This window comes from Centruroides sculpturatus, unplaced genomic scaffold (genome assembly GCF_000671375.1).
Source record: "Centruroides sculpturatus isolate CEXI.00-Female unplaced genomic scaffold, Cexi_2.0 scaffold1044, whole genome shotgun sequence".
Classification (NCBI taxonomy): domain Eukaryota; kingdom Metazoa; phylum Arthropoda; class Arachnida; order Scorpiones; family Buthidae; genus Centruroides; species Centruroides sculpturatus.
This window is the reverse complement of record NW_019385231.1, coordinates 151,946-167,289: the sequence shown is the minus strand read 5'-3', so window position 1 is coordinate 167,289 and position 15,344 is coordinate 151,946. Positions and strand designations below refer to the sequence as shown.

Below are 15,344 nucleotides of genomic sequence, written 5' to 3'. Positions count from 1 at the left end.
ATAAAATTTATATGTAATATTCTACATAGAATATTAAATGCTAGATCTTTACATTAATACTTTACCTCTGGTTGATATTCTATAAATATTGTAATATTAAATAATATGATTTTATTAAAACTGCAAATGATTTCTGAATGTATAATTATCTTTAAAAAGTTGTAACTAATTTAAATCTTTAAATAAACAAAATAAACATGGAATATGATGGATAGATGAACAATAAGGCAGATATCAATCTGCTGGTCTGTAGGTCCAAGTTCAAGTCTACATTGAAACCTTAAAAAAATCTTTATGGTGATTTAATCTAGATATATCTAGCCATGCCTCTCACTATCTGTCTTCATTATGGGCTTGACAAATTAATAATGGACATAAAAAATATCCTTTTAGTGTTCACAGGATAATAAGAGTTAAAAAAAAATATTAAAGTTATTCTTTGCAAGATGGAAATATCCTAACTTCAACAGTAGTGTAATAACATTAGAAATAAATCAAATACATCTATTTTAATTGTATTATTTCATAATACAAAAAAATAATCTTTCCAATTTTTCCCTTTGAGATACGTTTGCAATTGCCATATCATATAACTTTAAATGTAGAACATTGAATAAAAAGGTTTAAAAAATCTTTAATTGCTTTCTATTAGTCTAAAAATATTTTATTGCTTGACAAATCTTTTATATTATAATTTATAATGATTATTTTTTGAAATATTGATATCTTTTTTAAGTTTGTTTCAGTCAAAAATACATAATATACTGGAAATAAATCATATTTGGGGATTATTATTATTTTAATTAACTGTTCAGGATGAATATAATGATCAATACATAATCAGAAAGAAAATTATAAATCAAATTTGCTTTAAGCTGTTTCATTTCAGGGCTTCACTAATATGGCACTTTTCAATTATATTCATGTTTGTTTTCAGCATTTGCTTTGCTTTTAAAGAGGATTTTTGGGTATTTTTAAATTTATTATTTTTGCTTTTGCATTGTGATTTTAGGCCTAGCACTATTGCACACTCAAATAATAGTATAAATATGTTTAAATATTTTTATATGTTCTGACAAGTGAAAAAAAAGTTGTATTTCTACTTTAACGCAAATATAATACTTTAATACTGCCTATAACAGTGGTCTAGAACTCGCTCATTGTATCAGCAAGATATATCTACATTGTATAAAATTTTATATAATGCAAGAACGAATTTTAAAATTTAAATATCAATTCTATAATTAAAAAGCATTATACACAAATTTCTATTTCAAAAATCCAATATTTGGATGCTAATTAGACTGTCACAAAATCACATAAATTGAACAGATCAGGAAAGAATAAAAGAATATAACATTGTAACAAAATTTAACTGCAAATTCATACTCTCCAATATCATTTGTTTTCAAGCTGGCTTCTGTTACATCTCAAGGTTTCACAGTAAACTTCAAGCAATGTCTAAAGATTTTCTAATGCTCACTAATTCATTTAAAGTTTAAATAAGTTATTAGGTATTAAGTATGTCGTATATAAAGTTAGAAGGCCAGCTTTAAAAAAGATTGAAAACCATTGGCCTAAACAATAAAGCCATACAAATTGTTTTCCTTCACTTATTTACTGACTCAGTATAAGCTTGATGTAAATAATTTATGACAAAACTTATGCAGTACTTTAGAAATTATTTTCAAATTGCTAAAATTTATACAAATTGTTTTCTTAGATTTTTGCCTTGACAATTTTTTTTCTTTCCATTTATTAAATTTGATGTGTATTGTGAAAATTCATTTACATGTAAATATATTTATATTCAGATCATATTCTGATGAAACAATTGTTTTTTTTTTTTTCTGGAGTATGACAAGTTGAAAATTTCGTTCTTTACTTCTTATGCAGTTTATAATCATCATTAATGGGAAAAAATTGGTTAAATTTTAACCGACAGATGCCGTTGTACAGTACATATAACTAAAATTTTATAACTGCTTATTGTATACATAAACGTACGAGCGTACCATGTGCACCATAAGCTCCCATAATAACTGCAGTAGCCCCAAATATTCCTGCAATCCGCACAAAAACTTTACCACTAGAAGTCATAAACGATTGCAGATCTTTCTTTTCCAACATTTTTATGAGTTCTCCATTCGATTGTTGCTTAGCTTGGGGTATTGGTTCCGAAGTCTTTTCCACCGATTTCTTTGGCATAATCTCCTTAAAATTTTTCCAAATAGAAGCTTGAAAATCACCAACTATACCCATTCCCTTAATCTCACTAATTAAAATGAAAAATAATTCAAAAGCGTTACGTAGAAAGAACTACGATTAACTAAATATCAAGTATCCGAAAACAATTCTCGCGACTGACGTTGCCAGAAGAAATGTGGATAAAGCAATAAATCGTTTCATTCAGTAGAAATTCGTAGGTTATAGATTTTCGTTTTAAATGTTTGTCCATACTAGGCTGCCCTTCAAATGGATTTTTTTCCCCTTCTATTCGCCAATTTTTTTAAAAATTTTTACGTTTATTATCTAAAAGACTAAATACAACGTGAGAAAGTGTAATGCCAAGTAAAAAACTCTTGTGTATGCGCATTTTTGACCTGATATAAACATGGGAATAATTAGCTAATTGCTCGATTGATTAGTAACGCAAAGCACCAGAGCTGTATGGAATTTGGCCGCTCATTGTGGACGAGATGTAACTTCTAACCCAGAATAGGATTGACCGGGTAGTGAGGAACTGGGCTCGACATATCCGGGCTCAAGCACTCATGAAAAACTTTAAGGAGTTAAAAAATTGTCTATGTATAATACATAAACCAAACCATCAAAAATAAATATAATAAAGACACCATTTGTCTAAAGTTAGGCAGATTGTCTGGCAGATACTACAAACTCAATACAACTATTGTATACGAACATAGCAATTACTACATAAAACGCATATCAAATTTATCATTAAAAACCAACTTATTTAATTGTCATTATATCTGTCAAATCATCACTGTTGCTTTTTTCTTATACTTATTAGTTAAATTAATAAGCTTCAATAAATCTTTCATTACACTGGTTTGAAAACGTTTTTCATTTTGCAATTTCTTGTAATGTTTATTAAATTTATGTAAAATGTCCTTAAATTCTCTCTGAAGACAATTTATTTTTTAGTTAGTTTATTAATTAAATTCACTTCTGAAAGACTACATTTTACATTTCATCACAAAGGTGCAGCGAGACTGGTGAGGGACGGGGGCCGATATATATTTGCGATAATCTGCTCAAAGATTCCTAGGGTTTTTCGTCCGCTCGGACTGGATTCCGGGTCCTAGACAGGCACAGTAAGTACCGCCTCGGCCATATTCGACTGTCTTTAAAAATAAAAAGATACAGTTTGATCATTTTTGTATACGTATGATTATATCGTCCTTTAAAATCTTTTAATAATTAATTCTTAACTGAGACATTATTAATTTACGCCAGTAATAGAAATGTGTCCATTAGTGGCCGAGTGGATATAATACTGAATAACACGTGGCCAGCCCGTTGTTTGAGAGTTCGCGCTTCACCAACGAGCTAGCCATTATTTACTATTTGGTTTATTAATTTGTTTGTTTACTATTTGGATAATAAACGGATAGCACTAAGTAATTAATTAAGAATTTTTATGGAATTATTGAATGAAATAGTTTTCTCGTCTCTACACGAATAGATTCCGTAATCAAACGATACATATTAAAAGCTCTATCGAAACTTTTTAACTTGACCAAAAAAACAGTGTTTTTTAATTTTTTAAAATAAAAATACATCAAAATGACATATTATACGTGTAAATGATAATGATTAAATATAATAAAATAATTTTTTAAGCTATTTAATAAAGTTTGTTTGAAATTTAGTAAAAATGTTTTTTGCATAATTTTTCAATAAAAGAAAAATGGTCGATTTAAGTTAAAATTTAATATTTGAGCATTTTGAGCAAACAAAATTTGATCTTTAACAATTTATCGCGTATCAATTTGAATATAAATTGGAAAATTATTACTGAAATATATTCCTGTTAATTAAAAATTAAAGCATTTTTTTCTAATCGTAATATTAATAAAATATATATATATATATATATATTAGTTGAGAGTAAACATGTCACGTTGACTTTAGTTGTTTGTTTCACGCCGTGAAATATACACTAGCTACACACTTTGCATCGTGTCTTTTTAAACGAGACAAATTTTGAATTCATTGAAAGAAAAACATGTTTAGCGGAATAATTTCCAAAATACATTATATAAACAATGATTCCGATCGTATAAGTCGAAAACTTCATACAATGGCGTGTGGTATGTTTAATTGAATATTTTAAAGAGTAGAGGGGAAACAATTGTAATACTTGTCTTCACAGTTAAGAGTTTTACTGTTAAGAATAAAAATTAATTTGCTAAAAACATAGCATTCTAAAGATCNATTTAACTTTTTCATGCTCTTAATCTTTTTAGTACCAAGGTGACTAAACCATGTACTGTACAGTAGAATCTTGTTTTAACAGATTGCAGGACAACAGGTTTCTTGGAATAGTGGATTTTTTCCCAGGTCTTGCCAAATCAATATAATTTTATCTCCTTTTAGCAGATCTATAACTTGGAATAACAGATTTTTTCTAGTCCAGTCTATTGTAAACTTTGCATTTTTTCAATGTTTAGTTAATATTTGAGTGTTTCTGACTGATATACAGACAATTCAAGAACTGTTCAAAGAGAGTCAGCAGGCTGATAAGGTTGAGAAAGAGCCACCTAGTGAACATTCTGACACTGGTGCAAGTATAGTGCCAAAATTTAGTGAGGCCATCAAATTCACTCACTTCATTAGTGAGTGAATTTTTGTCTTTCCAAATAAATAAATAAACAAACAGAATGTACATGAATATCAAGCAGTTGTTGTATTCAATTGTTTGAAAAGTTACATCAAAACAGAAGAAAATGGCCAAGTCTTTTAACAAATCAAAGTCAAGTGTAGTGCTAATGAGCATATGTAATTTACCTCTTTTTATGCTCACAGTATATACAGGTTCTGTCAGCTTTGTCATATACACATACAGCGTAATACTGTATATGCTCTTGTAGCATATTGTGTTGCTATAGAATAAAGAATTGAGATCTCAAAAGACTGAATAATTTCAAGTAATGGTACTTTTTACATGTAGGAGATTTAAAAATAATTGAAATTTTTCCAGTAAAGAAGATGGAAGAGAATAATAATTGGTTACATTATGTGCAATTAAAAAGTTAACTTCTTTTTCTGTAAAAATGAAAATACCTGTCCTTGCAATTAGCATCTGGATGTTCATTGGAATGACTGTTTTAGGTGTCTTTGGATATATATATGTCCTCTGGAATCAATATTGGAGGTTAACCTTAGAAAAGCATCAGATGTTGATCAGGAACTTTAGAAAGTCGTCGTATTCGCGAGAAATTGCTGGAAAAGAAATACCTTTAAGGCATTTTCCACATATGCCTCATATTGCTAAGCATTTTGAAAATTCTTCATCACTGGTAACTAGTCGATATAATTTATCTAAAGTGCCTACCGATAAATTAATGAGCAAAATTAATACTTACAAGAATCAATTAATAGTTCAGTTAAGAAAATCTCAACTTGATGCTGGTAATGTTATATTTGATAAAAAGGATAAAAATCGATATAATGTAAATTTTAAAGGTCAAAGACCTCTTTCGTATAAAACAGCGAAAGCATTAGTTTGTGAGGCAAAAAAAGTTATTAAAATTGAAATGTTAACTCAAAATACAGAACCATTTAAGAGTTTAGGTTTTGGACGGCTGTTTCCTTCTCAACCCATCAATAAAGTCCTGGGAAAATTTCAAACATGTGCTATTGTGTCCAGTGCTGGTTCAATGTATAAATCTAAACTTGGGAAAGAAATAGGTAAATTTTAACTTTCATAGTTATTGAAACTTTAAAATAAATAACATATCTTTTAAGATGATAATAATTTATAATTTAGGAGAAAGATATTTTTAATATGATTTGAGAGTATTTATACAATACATTTAAATTTAGTCTTCTGCAGTTTTTTATTTTTTCAATTATATTGGTTATATAAAATGATTATAAGTCATCCTGACAGGTAAGTATATAATGTATTTTGCTATCATAAAGACTACTTGTGGTTTCTACTATTATCTTTGATACAAGCAAGCCTTCTGTGTTTTTTTTAACCTACATTATTCTGCTGCTGAATAAGTTAAACATCTTTAAAAACCATTATTAATTAAAACAATAATTTTTTTGTGAACTTTTTTTAATTTTAATAATTTGGATTTGCATGTCAACTATTTAGAATTGATCTTCCAATAAGAAAAAATTTTGAGACCAGCACTCCAACATTTCAATACATTAATTAGATTCCTGACATTTTTCAAATGATTTTTTAAGTATGTTACTCATCTTCTTTGTGATATACTTAGAAGTCACAATCCTACACAATTGTTTATATTTATGCAGCAAAATGCATATTATATATAGTGCACAATTTTATATATAAGTTTTTTTGCTTGTTTCTTTTGATTTTATTACTTAATAAGTGTTTAAAAATATTACATCACTGTATTTTTTTACATAGTATATATTACATGTTGTAAAATTTAAAAAAATATTTTGTTTTTCAAAAATGAAAATATAGATAGTAAAAACTTTTAAGTAGGTTTTATATATCTCTTTGTTATATAATGTACACAAATATATGTATGTTATGTTTACGATATATTGTATTAGTGATTTATTTAATTCCTGTATTTGTTTTGCTCTTTAATGCAAATTTATTAGCAGTGATTTGAAACCAAAACATTTTTTTTATTTATAAATACATAAGGGATTTTTTTTTTATCATGTTTGCTTTTTTATTTTGTTTTCTCCAGCCAGCCTTACAGACCAAACATCCATAACCAAATCTATTTAGTAAACTTCTTATATTTCTATAAGAATATAAAAGCTACATTTTGTTTAGGAAAAAATGTACTTTGAGAGAAATTGTTAGTTTTTAATAATATTGATTGGAAGATTTTCATTACTTTCAAATGTTTATAATAATTTTGTTTATATGATATATTATATAAAGATTATTAAAAACTAAATGCATATAAACAAAAAGAAATTACCATTATATTGGTGCAAGTATAATTTTTTTCTTAATTATTTTTATCATTAATAAATGGAAAGAAGAAAAATTTTAAATTATATTGTAAAGAATAAATACAGTAGTTTTGAACAATGAAAACAATGAAGTAAGAATTTAAAAAAAAAAACTTTATATTAAATTTTTGAATGTAAACAAATTATTTTTAGACAATAATATCTTAAACAAATTTATATAACAAATCTCAGTTAGTTATGAATAATATATAAAACTGATGAACCACAGACATTTATTGTCTGCAGTTTATCAGTTTTATATATTATTCATAACTGAGAAGAAAAATGAAATTTTATTGACCAATATATTTTAAAACTAATTTGTCACTCTTCTAATATAAAAAGTATTTTTATGCCTCAATAACAAAAAATTATCATTAAATAAAAAGTCTATCTTTTCATATTAGCTCTTTTACTAATATTTTGCAGAATGAATCAATGTAATAAAACTGTGATAAATTTATATTTTATAAAAACTTAAACATTACTAATTACAAATTACCAATTACAGATTACTATTATTGTATTTTAATATTAAGATCATTTCTGATTATCATCATTCTTATGATAAAACAATTTTTTTAATTATGATTTTCTAAATTCTGAAACTAATTTTTATTTTGAAATATTTTAAATAAAATTTTTAAAAATTTCGGTTTTAGTAAATTATGAATTATTTACTGAAAACTTTTAAAAGATTTTACTAATACTCAAAATATTTTGCATTAAAAATTCAACAATAATTTCTTTAATGTTTATAAAAATATAGTATTTATTTTATTTCTGATGTAACAATATATGTTTTCAGTATTTTCATTCCATTTCACCTTCCTTTACTTCTTGTTTCATTAATTTATGTTTTAATGAAATTAATAATGGATAATTATTAGAAAGCATATTGAGTTGCTGATTTATATTAATTTTCTACAAACAATCCTGTTTTAGGATTATACTAGTATCACAACAAGGGAACAAAAGTAATTTTTTATACAAAGGACTTTACAAAGATAAAATATATATGGTAAATAAAAATAATTTATGATGATGTCAAAATGAATGAAGTTAAATTGATAGTTTTGCTTCTCACTTTCACTGAAGACATTTTCAAACTTTAAAAATTTCAACAGATTCTAATTTTTGTGAACTTGAAAAATATCTTAAATGAAAATAAATACAAAAGCATTAGCTAAATTTTGCTTTTAATTTATTTTAGTATCATTATACATCATATTTATAAATTAGCTTTATTAATTAATAGCTAAGAAAATCATTTGAAGAATGTTTGTTGAAAAAAAGAAAAAAACAAAAGAAAATTGAATAACCAAAAATCACTTTATTTTTTAAGAAAAATGAAGCAGAAAATTCTACAAAGCAGTAGACATATACAAGGGGGCAGTCAAAAACTTTCCAGAATTTACTTACAATTAGAAATTGTGATATAAGATAAGGTTATACATTGCTGTGGCAGGAAGCTTAGCATGTCTATTTGTAGTGTGATAATGCTTGTGCAAGTTTAGACTTACACAGTTGTTACTGTAGTGTCTTTGTTGGGCATAACAGCTTATCATTTTGCGCAATGTCCCAGTTCGAGCGGTCAAATATAAAGTTCATGTGCAAATTGGGGAAAACTGATGCAGAGATGCTATCGGTCCTGCATCAAGTTTATGGGGATGAGGCCCAACAAGTGGCATGGACAGTAGTTTCTCCATCACGACAATGCACTGAGTCACACATCACTTGTTGTGCAGCAATTTTTCACCGACAAAAGCATTCCTGTCATCACCCAGTCACCTTACTCTCCAGATCTTGCTCCCAGTGACTTTTGGCTGTTCCCTACTCTCAAAATGGGCCTCAAAGGAATGTGTTTTGCAAGCAGGACATCATATCAAATATGATGGCCTAACTCTGGAAGATTCCTAAGAAAGCATTCCATGCCTGCTTTCAACAGTGGCAGGATCAATGGAACAAGTGTGTCTGTGCAGGAGGGGCCTATTTTGAAGGTGATTAGGTCTGCATTGCCATATCTTGTACCACTACAGTATAGGATCACAATTCCAGGAACTTTTTGACTGCTCATCATATATATAATTTCCATTATATATAATCAATATAATCATTCTTTTCTAATGCAAAATGTGATTTTAAAAAAAAGACTATTTTTAATTTAGTAATTAGGAAATAAATAAATGCAAAATTAAATAATTTGTTATAATGTAAGTTAAACAATTCAGACAATAAATGTACAGAGACATAACAGTCTGTAGTTTGTATTGTGTTAATAATAATTTTGGCAAATTTAACCATGATAAACAATGAGAATTTACTGAATTAATTATAAATGTTGTTATAAAGTTTTTTGAAATTTAAAAGACAGTTTTATTTATCTTTACATTTATATTTACAGATGCACATGATGCAGTATTACGATTTAATAGTGCACCTACAGAAGGTTTTGAAGATGACGTTGGTACAAAAACTACTATTCGTATTTTGAATTCTCAAGTTGTCTCTAAACCAGAATTTGATTTCTTTCAATCACCATTATATAGAAATGTTACAATGATTGCTTGGGATCCTTCCAAATATCATGGAAATTTAACATATGTAAGTTTAATCAAAAATATTGATTTTTAGTTTTAATAAATACAATATGATCAAATGTTATATATGTTTAAAAATAAATACAGTAATAATTATATAAATATTGATAATTTTAGGTAAAAGCATAATTCTGTATACAGTAGAGCATCGATTATCCGACTCATTTGGAGACTCGGGTTGGTCGGATAACTGAAAAAATGGGATAACCAAAAATAATGAAAAAAATACATTATTTGTATAGTATATCCCATGTAATTTGTATATTAGCATATTGCTATTAACCATTGAATTTTCATCGATGTTAAGCTTAACAAATTTTTTAAAAATAATAATCGTTGCCATTGTATCATTAAAAATTATTTTATTGCTCACAAAACAACCACTCATAATTAGAAAATTAGGTCTTGTTTAAATACTGGTCTCCCTTTCATGGTTGAGCCAGTGTTGCCAGCTAAACACGCAAAAATTTAACAAAAATAATATTAAAGTAGCCAAGACATAGCCAAATATTGTAGCGCCACATCACTAGCGGACATTTGAAATTTGCCGACTAGAACGGTCGGTTAACCGATGTGACGGTTAATTGGGGGTAGGATAATCGATGCTCTACTGTATTTGAAATAATGCAATTGATATTTTGTCATGTTTTAATAATTTTTTTTATCAGAAAACTTTATTTTTATTTGAATAATTTTAAGTTTGTAATTACACAAATAAATGTCTAAAAAGTTTAGTGTTTTTGAAATATTTACTCATTTTAGCAAAATATGTAAATATGAAAATATTTCATTATTTACTATTAAAATTTTCTGAAATACATATCTATTATTAATATAGTATAATATGAATGAATTGAACATTTCAATATTTTGTAGCATATTTTATATACAAGAATCAAAATTCAAATCATGAATATTTTAAATTAAAATGAAATAATATAAATGCAAAAAAAAGTTTCTTATATTTTTTCTTATTATCATGATTTTTTTTTATAAATAATTTTTTAAATAATATGTAAAATAAATTCTTGATTTTCAGTGGTATAAAAATCCTGATTTTGATTTATTTACTTCATATTGGATAAGAAGGAAAATGTATCCAGATGAATCATTTTATATTTTAAATCCAGAAGTTCAGTGGATTGCATGGGATTATATTCAAAAAAACACTCCAGGTCATGTTGAACCAAATCCACCTTCTTCAGGTTTTCTTGGTAAATATATCTGTTATTTAACCTTTACTTAATAAATAAAACTTTCTGTTTTTAATTTCATAATTACATCTGCTATCCTCAGTTATCCAACTTCCTAGGTACTCAAACATTTTTACCTTTTCTATTTTATTTCCATCCAACATAATATGTAGATCTTTGTTTTCTTCTCTTGAGATTATCATAACTTTCATTTTTTTCACATTTATTTTCATTTGGTACCTTGCTTTTCTCACTTCTTTCAATCTATCTAGAATTTTCTGTAATCCTTCTTAAGTGATACATAACAGAGCAATGTTGTCAACATACCTGATGTTATTGATAAGATGTCTATTAATTTTTACACCTTCATCTAAATTTTCAAATGCTTCTCTTGTCATCCATTCACTGTAGATGCTAAAAAAAAGTGTTGGGGACAAACCACATCCCTGTCTTATTCTTTTTTTGAACTGAATCCATTTGGTATTCTCTCCACAAAATCTGACCATTGCTTTTTGACTTTTATAGATGTAGATTATTCTCAGTAATTTTTATCAATACCTACTTTTTGCAGAATTTCAAACAACAGAGTTTGATTAGCACTATCAAAAGCCTTCTTGAAGTGAACAAAACATACAAATAACTCTCTATCATGATCACTCATTCTTTCTCCTATAAGTTGTATCATTGTAATGGTCTCCCTTGTCCCTCTGCCTCTTAGGAAACTGAAATTATGACTCATCTAGTTCCCAATTTATGTAGTTTTCTATTCTTCACTGTATATTGTTAACTAAAACCTTTGAGGTATGGTTTATCAAGCTAATAGTTCTGTGTTTATCACAGTCTAAGGTACCCATAGTTTTAGGAACAGGGATGAAGATAGATTTTTGAAATCATCCAGAATATATGCCTCTAAAATTTGGTTAAAAAAATTAGTTAGGATTCTTGTTTTATCTTTCCCCATAGCTTAAGGAGTTCTGCTTGTATTTCATCTATTCTTGGTGTCTTTTTGTCCCTCAGCTTTTTCAATGCAGCATCAATCTTTTCCTTCTCCATCTCTTCTAGGTTTAAACTGTCCTTATTTCTGTAGAGATTGTCTACATATCTTTCCCATCGTAGCACTTGTTCATCTTTTCTGCAATAAAATGTCTCCATTTTTATCTCTCAGATCTCCCAATTCTGCATTTCCTTTTTTCCCTGAGATTAAGCTTAGCTTTTATTATTATTTTATTATTTTTTTAGCATATACTCTTCTTAAGTCATTCCTATTTGTGTGGTGCTCCATTTCCAAACATAATTGATTCAACCACTTTTCCTTTGCCTGTTTGCACATTATTCTTATTTGTTTAATAAAAATATAGAATCATTAATATTCTTCTGTGTTATTATCACTTTGGTATCATCATCTTTCATCCATCTTTTTACTATCTCCTCTGTGACCCAAGGCTTCTTTATTTGGCTCTCTTTCTTGCTGAGGATGTCAACTGCGGTGTCTTTATTTTTTTGTTTTAAATCATTCTAGATTTCTTCTTCACTTCTGTTAGTGTTAAAATTTTGCAGTCTTCTTGATGTGTCAGTTTGAAAAATCCTTCTTGATGTAGTTTTTCCTCAACATCTCTATATTGAGCCTTTCTTTTGCTTTTTTCGGCCTAACATGTTTCAGCCTTATTCTTAGTTTTGTTACCAGTAGACTGTGATCACTGTTGCAATCTACACCTGAACAAGTCTTCAAATTAATTATTTCATTTGTAAATCTGTAGTTGACTAGAATATAATCAATTTGGTTTCTTGTTTCTGCTCCTCTTAACCCTGGAACTCTTCATGTAGCCAGTCTTCTTTCATGCTGTTGGAACCAGGTGTTAGTTACAATTATGTTGGTTCTTCTGAAAAATTTAACAAGTCTACTTCCTCTTTTTTCTCCTAAGACTCATGGTCTAATTATGCTATCTTCTCTCCCTCTTCCAATTTTGGCATTCATTTCCCCATAATAATCAGTGCATCTCTCTTCTTTTTAAGTTGTGAACATTTGTTTATTTGTATAAAAACTTCCTTCGTCTTCTCATTTGAATGGCCATTTGTTGGCATCTATGACTGGATTAAGAAAATAATTAAACTTTTTTGTTATATATTATATATTATAACAAAATAATTAAAAATATTATATATTTTATTTATTAAAAATTTAACAAAGGAAACAAGAAATGAATATTTTCACTTTCAATGGATTTAAAAATATATGTGGGAGAGTCAAAATAAACTGAACTTTTAATATAATTTTTACTACAGTATTAAAACAGGTATTTATAACACTTCCAGTACAGAATACTCTATATTCACTTTTACTTCTAAACATTTCTGATGGTATCTGTACCACCATCATCTTTTGTGAGTCTTTAAGGCTTTTGTCTCTCCAGCTTCTACATTGTTGTTCCTAGTTAATGAACGTCTGAACAATAGGGGCATAACAATGCTTCCTCAACTTCTTTATTTCCTGATCTTGTTCCCATAGACTTTAAACTTTGTTCTCTAAAATAAGAGATATTGAAAGGTTACAGATTTCAACCAGCAGCAGAGGTAGAAACTAAACAACAATAAAAGCCCATAAAGACATTACTAAAGAATCTTCCAGGATTGCTTTGATAAATGATATGGATACCTTATCATTTATCAAAGTGGAGAAGTGTGTAGCTATAGTTAGAGCTTATTTTGAAAGTGGTGTTATGTAAGAATACTGCTTTCAAAATAAGCTTTGTGTATGTTGTGTAATAGAAAGTATCAAAAGTTTGGTGACAAATTGTACTATATACATTTTATACAAACCTGTGCAGATATTTTTGTACTGCAACAGTTTTTCTTTTTAAAAAATATTCAATAAAATATTTATTATAAAAATATTGTATTTTTTTCTCACAGAAAAAGAATGAAATTACTTTCCGAACAACCCAATACAATAAATAATAAATCTTACTTTATACTTATAACACCAGTTTAAGTTACTGTAATAGTAGCAAGGTTGAGGCTGAAGTTTTAAACATGAAAACGCATATGTCAGACTTTTAACGCCACTTTCCTGTAAGCCTAGAAGTTTGACAATGGTGTTGGATAGTCAGTGGAATCATGCTCAACATTCGAAACGTCATTGTCAAGCTTCTAGGCTTACAGGAAAGCGTTGCTGAATGTCCAGCGACCATGTTTTTGCGTTTAAAACTTCAGCCTCAACCTTGCTAGTAGCTTTTATACAGAGGCTGAAAGCTGATGGTGACTACAAATTGGCTTGCTTGCATGGTTGAAGTACTGTATAAATGTGATATAATTGTATAGTACAATTTTAATTATATTGGTAAAAAAGGTAGAATGTACTTACAATATTTACATTGTAACACCTATTCATATAGGTTCACAAGTATATTAAAAGTGTTTTGTAATGTTCACACAAGTACATAGACTAAAAAGGATTACATTATTGTTAAACAAATTTTACAATATTAATTATATTGTATGTGACAGTGTTCTCTCTATTATTTGGTACCATTGCGAATCAATGGTTATGCTATCTGAGATGTTAACCAGTTTATCTCTAGGATATTTTAAAATCTCTAATTTTCTTTTATAGGTATCTTTTTCAGTATGTAGTATTTTTATTTCATTTCTATTTGTTTGGCAATTATTACTCATTGAATGTTTAAACCATGGTGAATTACTATATTTGAGGTGTATTGCTGCTTTGTGTTCTTTAATTTTTTTTCCAATGCTTGGCCAGTTTCACCTACGTAAATTCTAGGGCTATTACAATTGCATTAAATTTTATATATAGTTCCCTTCTTTCATAAGATCATTTTTTTGGGTCATGTTTTTATGTTGATTATTAATTCTTTTACATATGTTTTGAGATACAGTCGATCCCCCTATAAGATAGAGATACGTTCCATTCTTTAGGAATCCGATTTCTTACGAATCCTTCCAATCACAGCCCGACACGTGTAAAGTTTACGGACTACGGCTGTTTGAAAGATTTTCTTCCATAAAATTAATCGATTCTAGACTAATCAGACTCAACATTTCCAAAATACGTATATTTTTTTTTGGGAATAATCCATATAAACTACGCTATAAACAAAAAATTGTAGGATTACTTACCGAGTGTCACCATTCGACATCGCCATTGCTCAACATTGTTTTCGTCGCGGAACAGCTCAGCATACAGCGGCCGATTTCTAACAACTTATTTTTTTGCGAATAGTTCCTTGAACTTCGGAGACATCATTAATATAAATAATTTTAATCGCCGTTGAATAAGAAATGTTTCTTTCACAAGAAATGTATAAAATTACAGTACTGTATTAGACTTACG

The 15,344-nt window shown here is 27.9% G+C and overlaps 2 protein-coding genes across 4 annotated transcripts in view; one reads left to right on the top strand and one right to left on the bottom strand.

Annotated features, from left to right (window-relative positions):
* LOC111636482 (transmembrane protein 256 homolog) overlaps nucleotides 1–2,382 on the bottom strand; it is a 6,423-nt gene extending 4,041 nt beyond the window's left edge. Inside the window, exon 1 of the mRNA XM_023381742.1 lies at nucleotides 2,016–2,382. Coding sequence (XP_023237510.1) covers nucleotides 2,016–2,262 — 247 coding nt within the window. The 5' untranslated portion in view covers nucleotides 2,263–2,382. The remainder of the gene's footprint in view (nucleotides 1–2,015) is intronic.
* LOC111636481 (beta-galactoside alpha-2,6-sialyltransferase 2-like) overlaps nucleotides 1–13,009 on the top strand; it is a 19,900-nt gene extending 6,891 nt beyond the window's left edge. For 2 of the 3 annotated variants that reach the window (XM_023381739.1, XM_023381740.1), the window contains exons 3-5: nucleotides 5,228–5,937; nucleotides 9,608–9,807; nucleotides 10,843–13,009. In XM_023381739.1, coding sequence (XP_023237507.1) covers nucleotides 5,301–5,937; nucleotides 9,608–9,807; nucleotides 10,843–11,049 — 1,044 coding nt within the window. In that variant the 5' untranslated portion in view covers nucleotides 5,228–5,300 and the 3' untranslated portion in view covers nucleotides 11,050–13,009. Of the gene's footprint in view, nucleotides 1–4,139; nucleotides 4,338–5,227; nucleotides 5,938–9,607; nucleotides 9,808–10,842 lie in introns of those variants that run through there. The other variant, XM_023381738.1, reaches the window with a different exon arrangement.
* The last annotated feature ends 2,335 nt before the right edge of the window (nucleotides 13,010–15,344 follow it).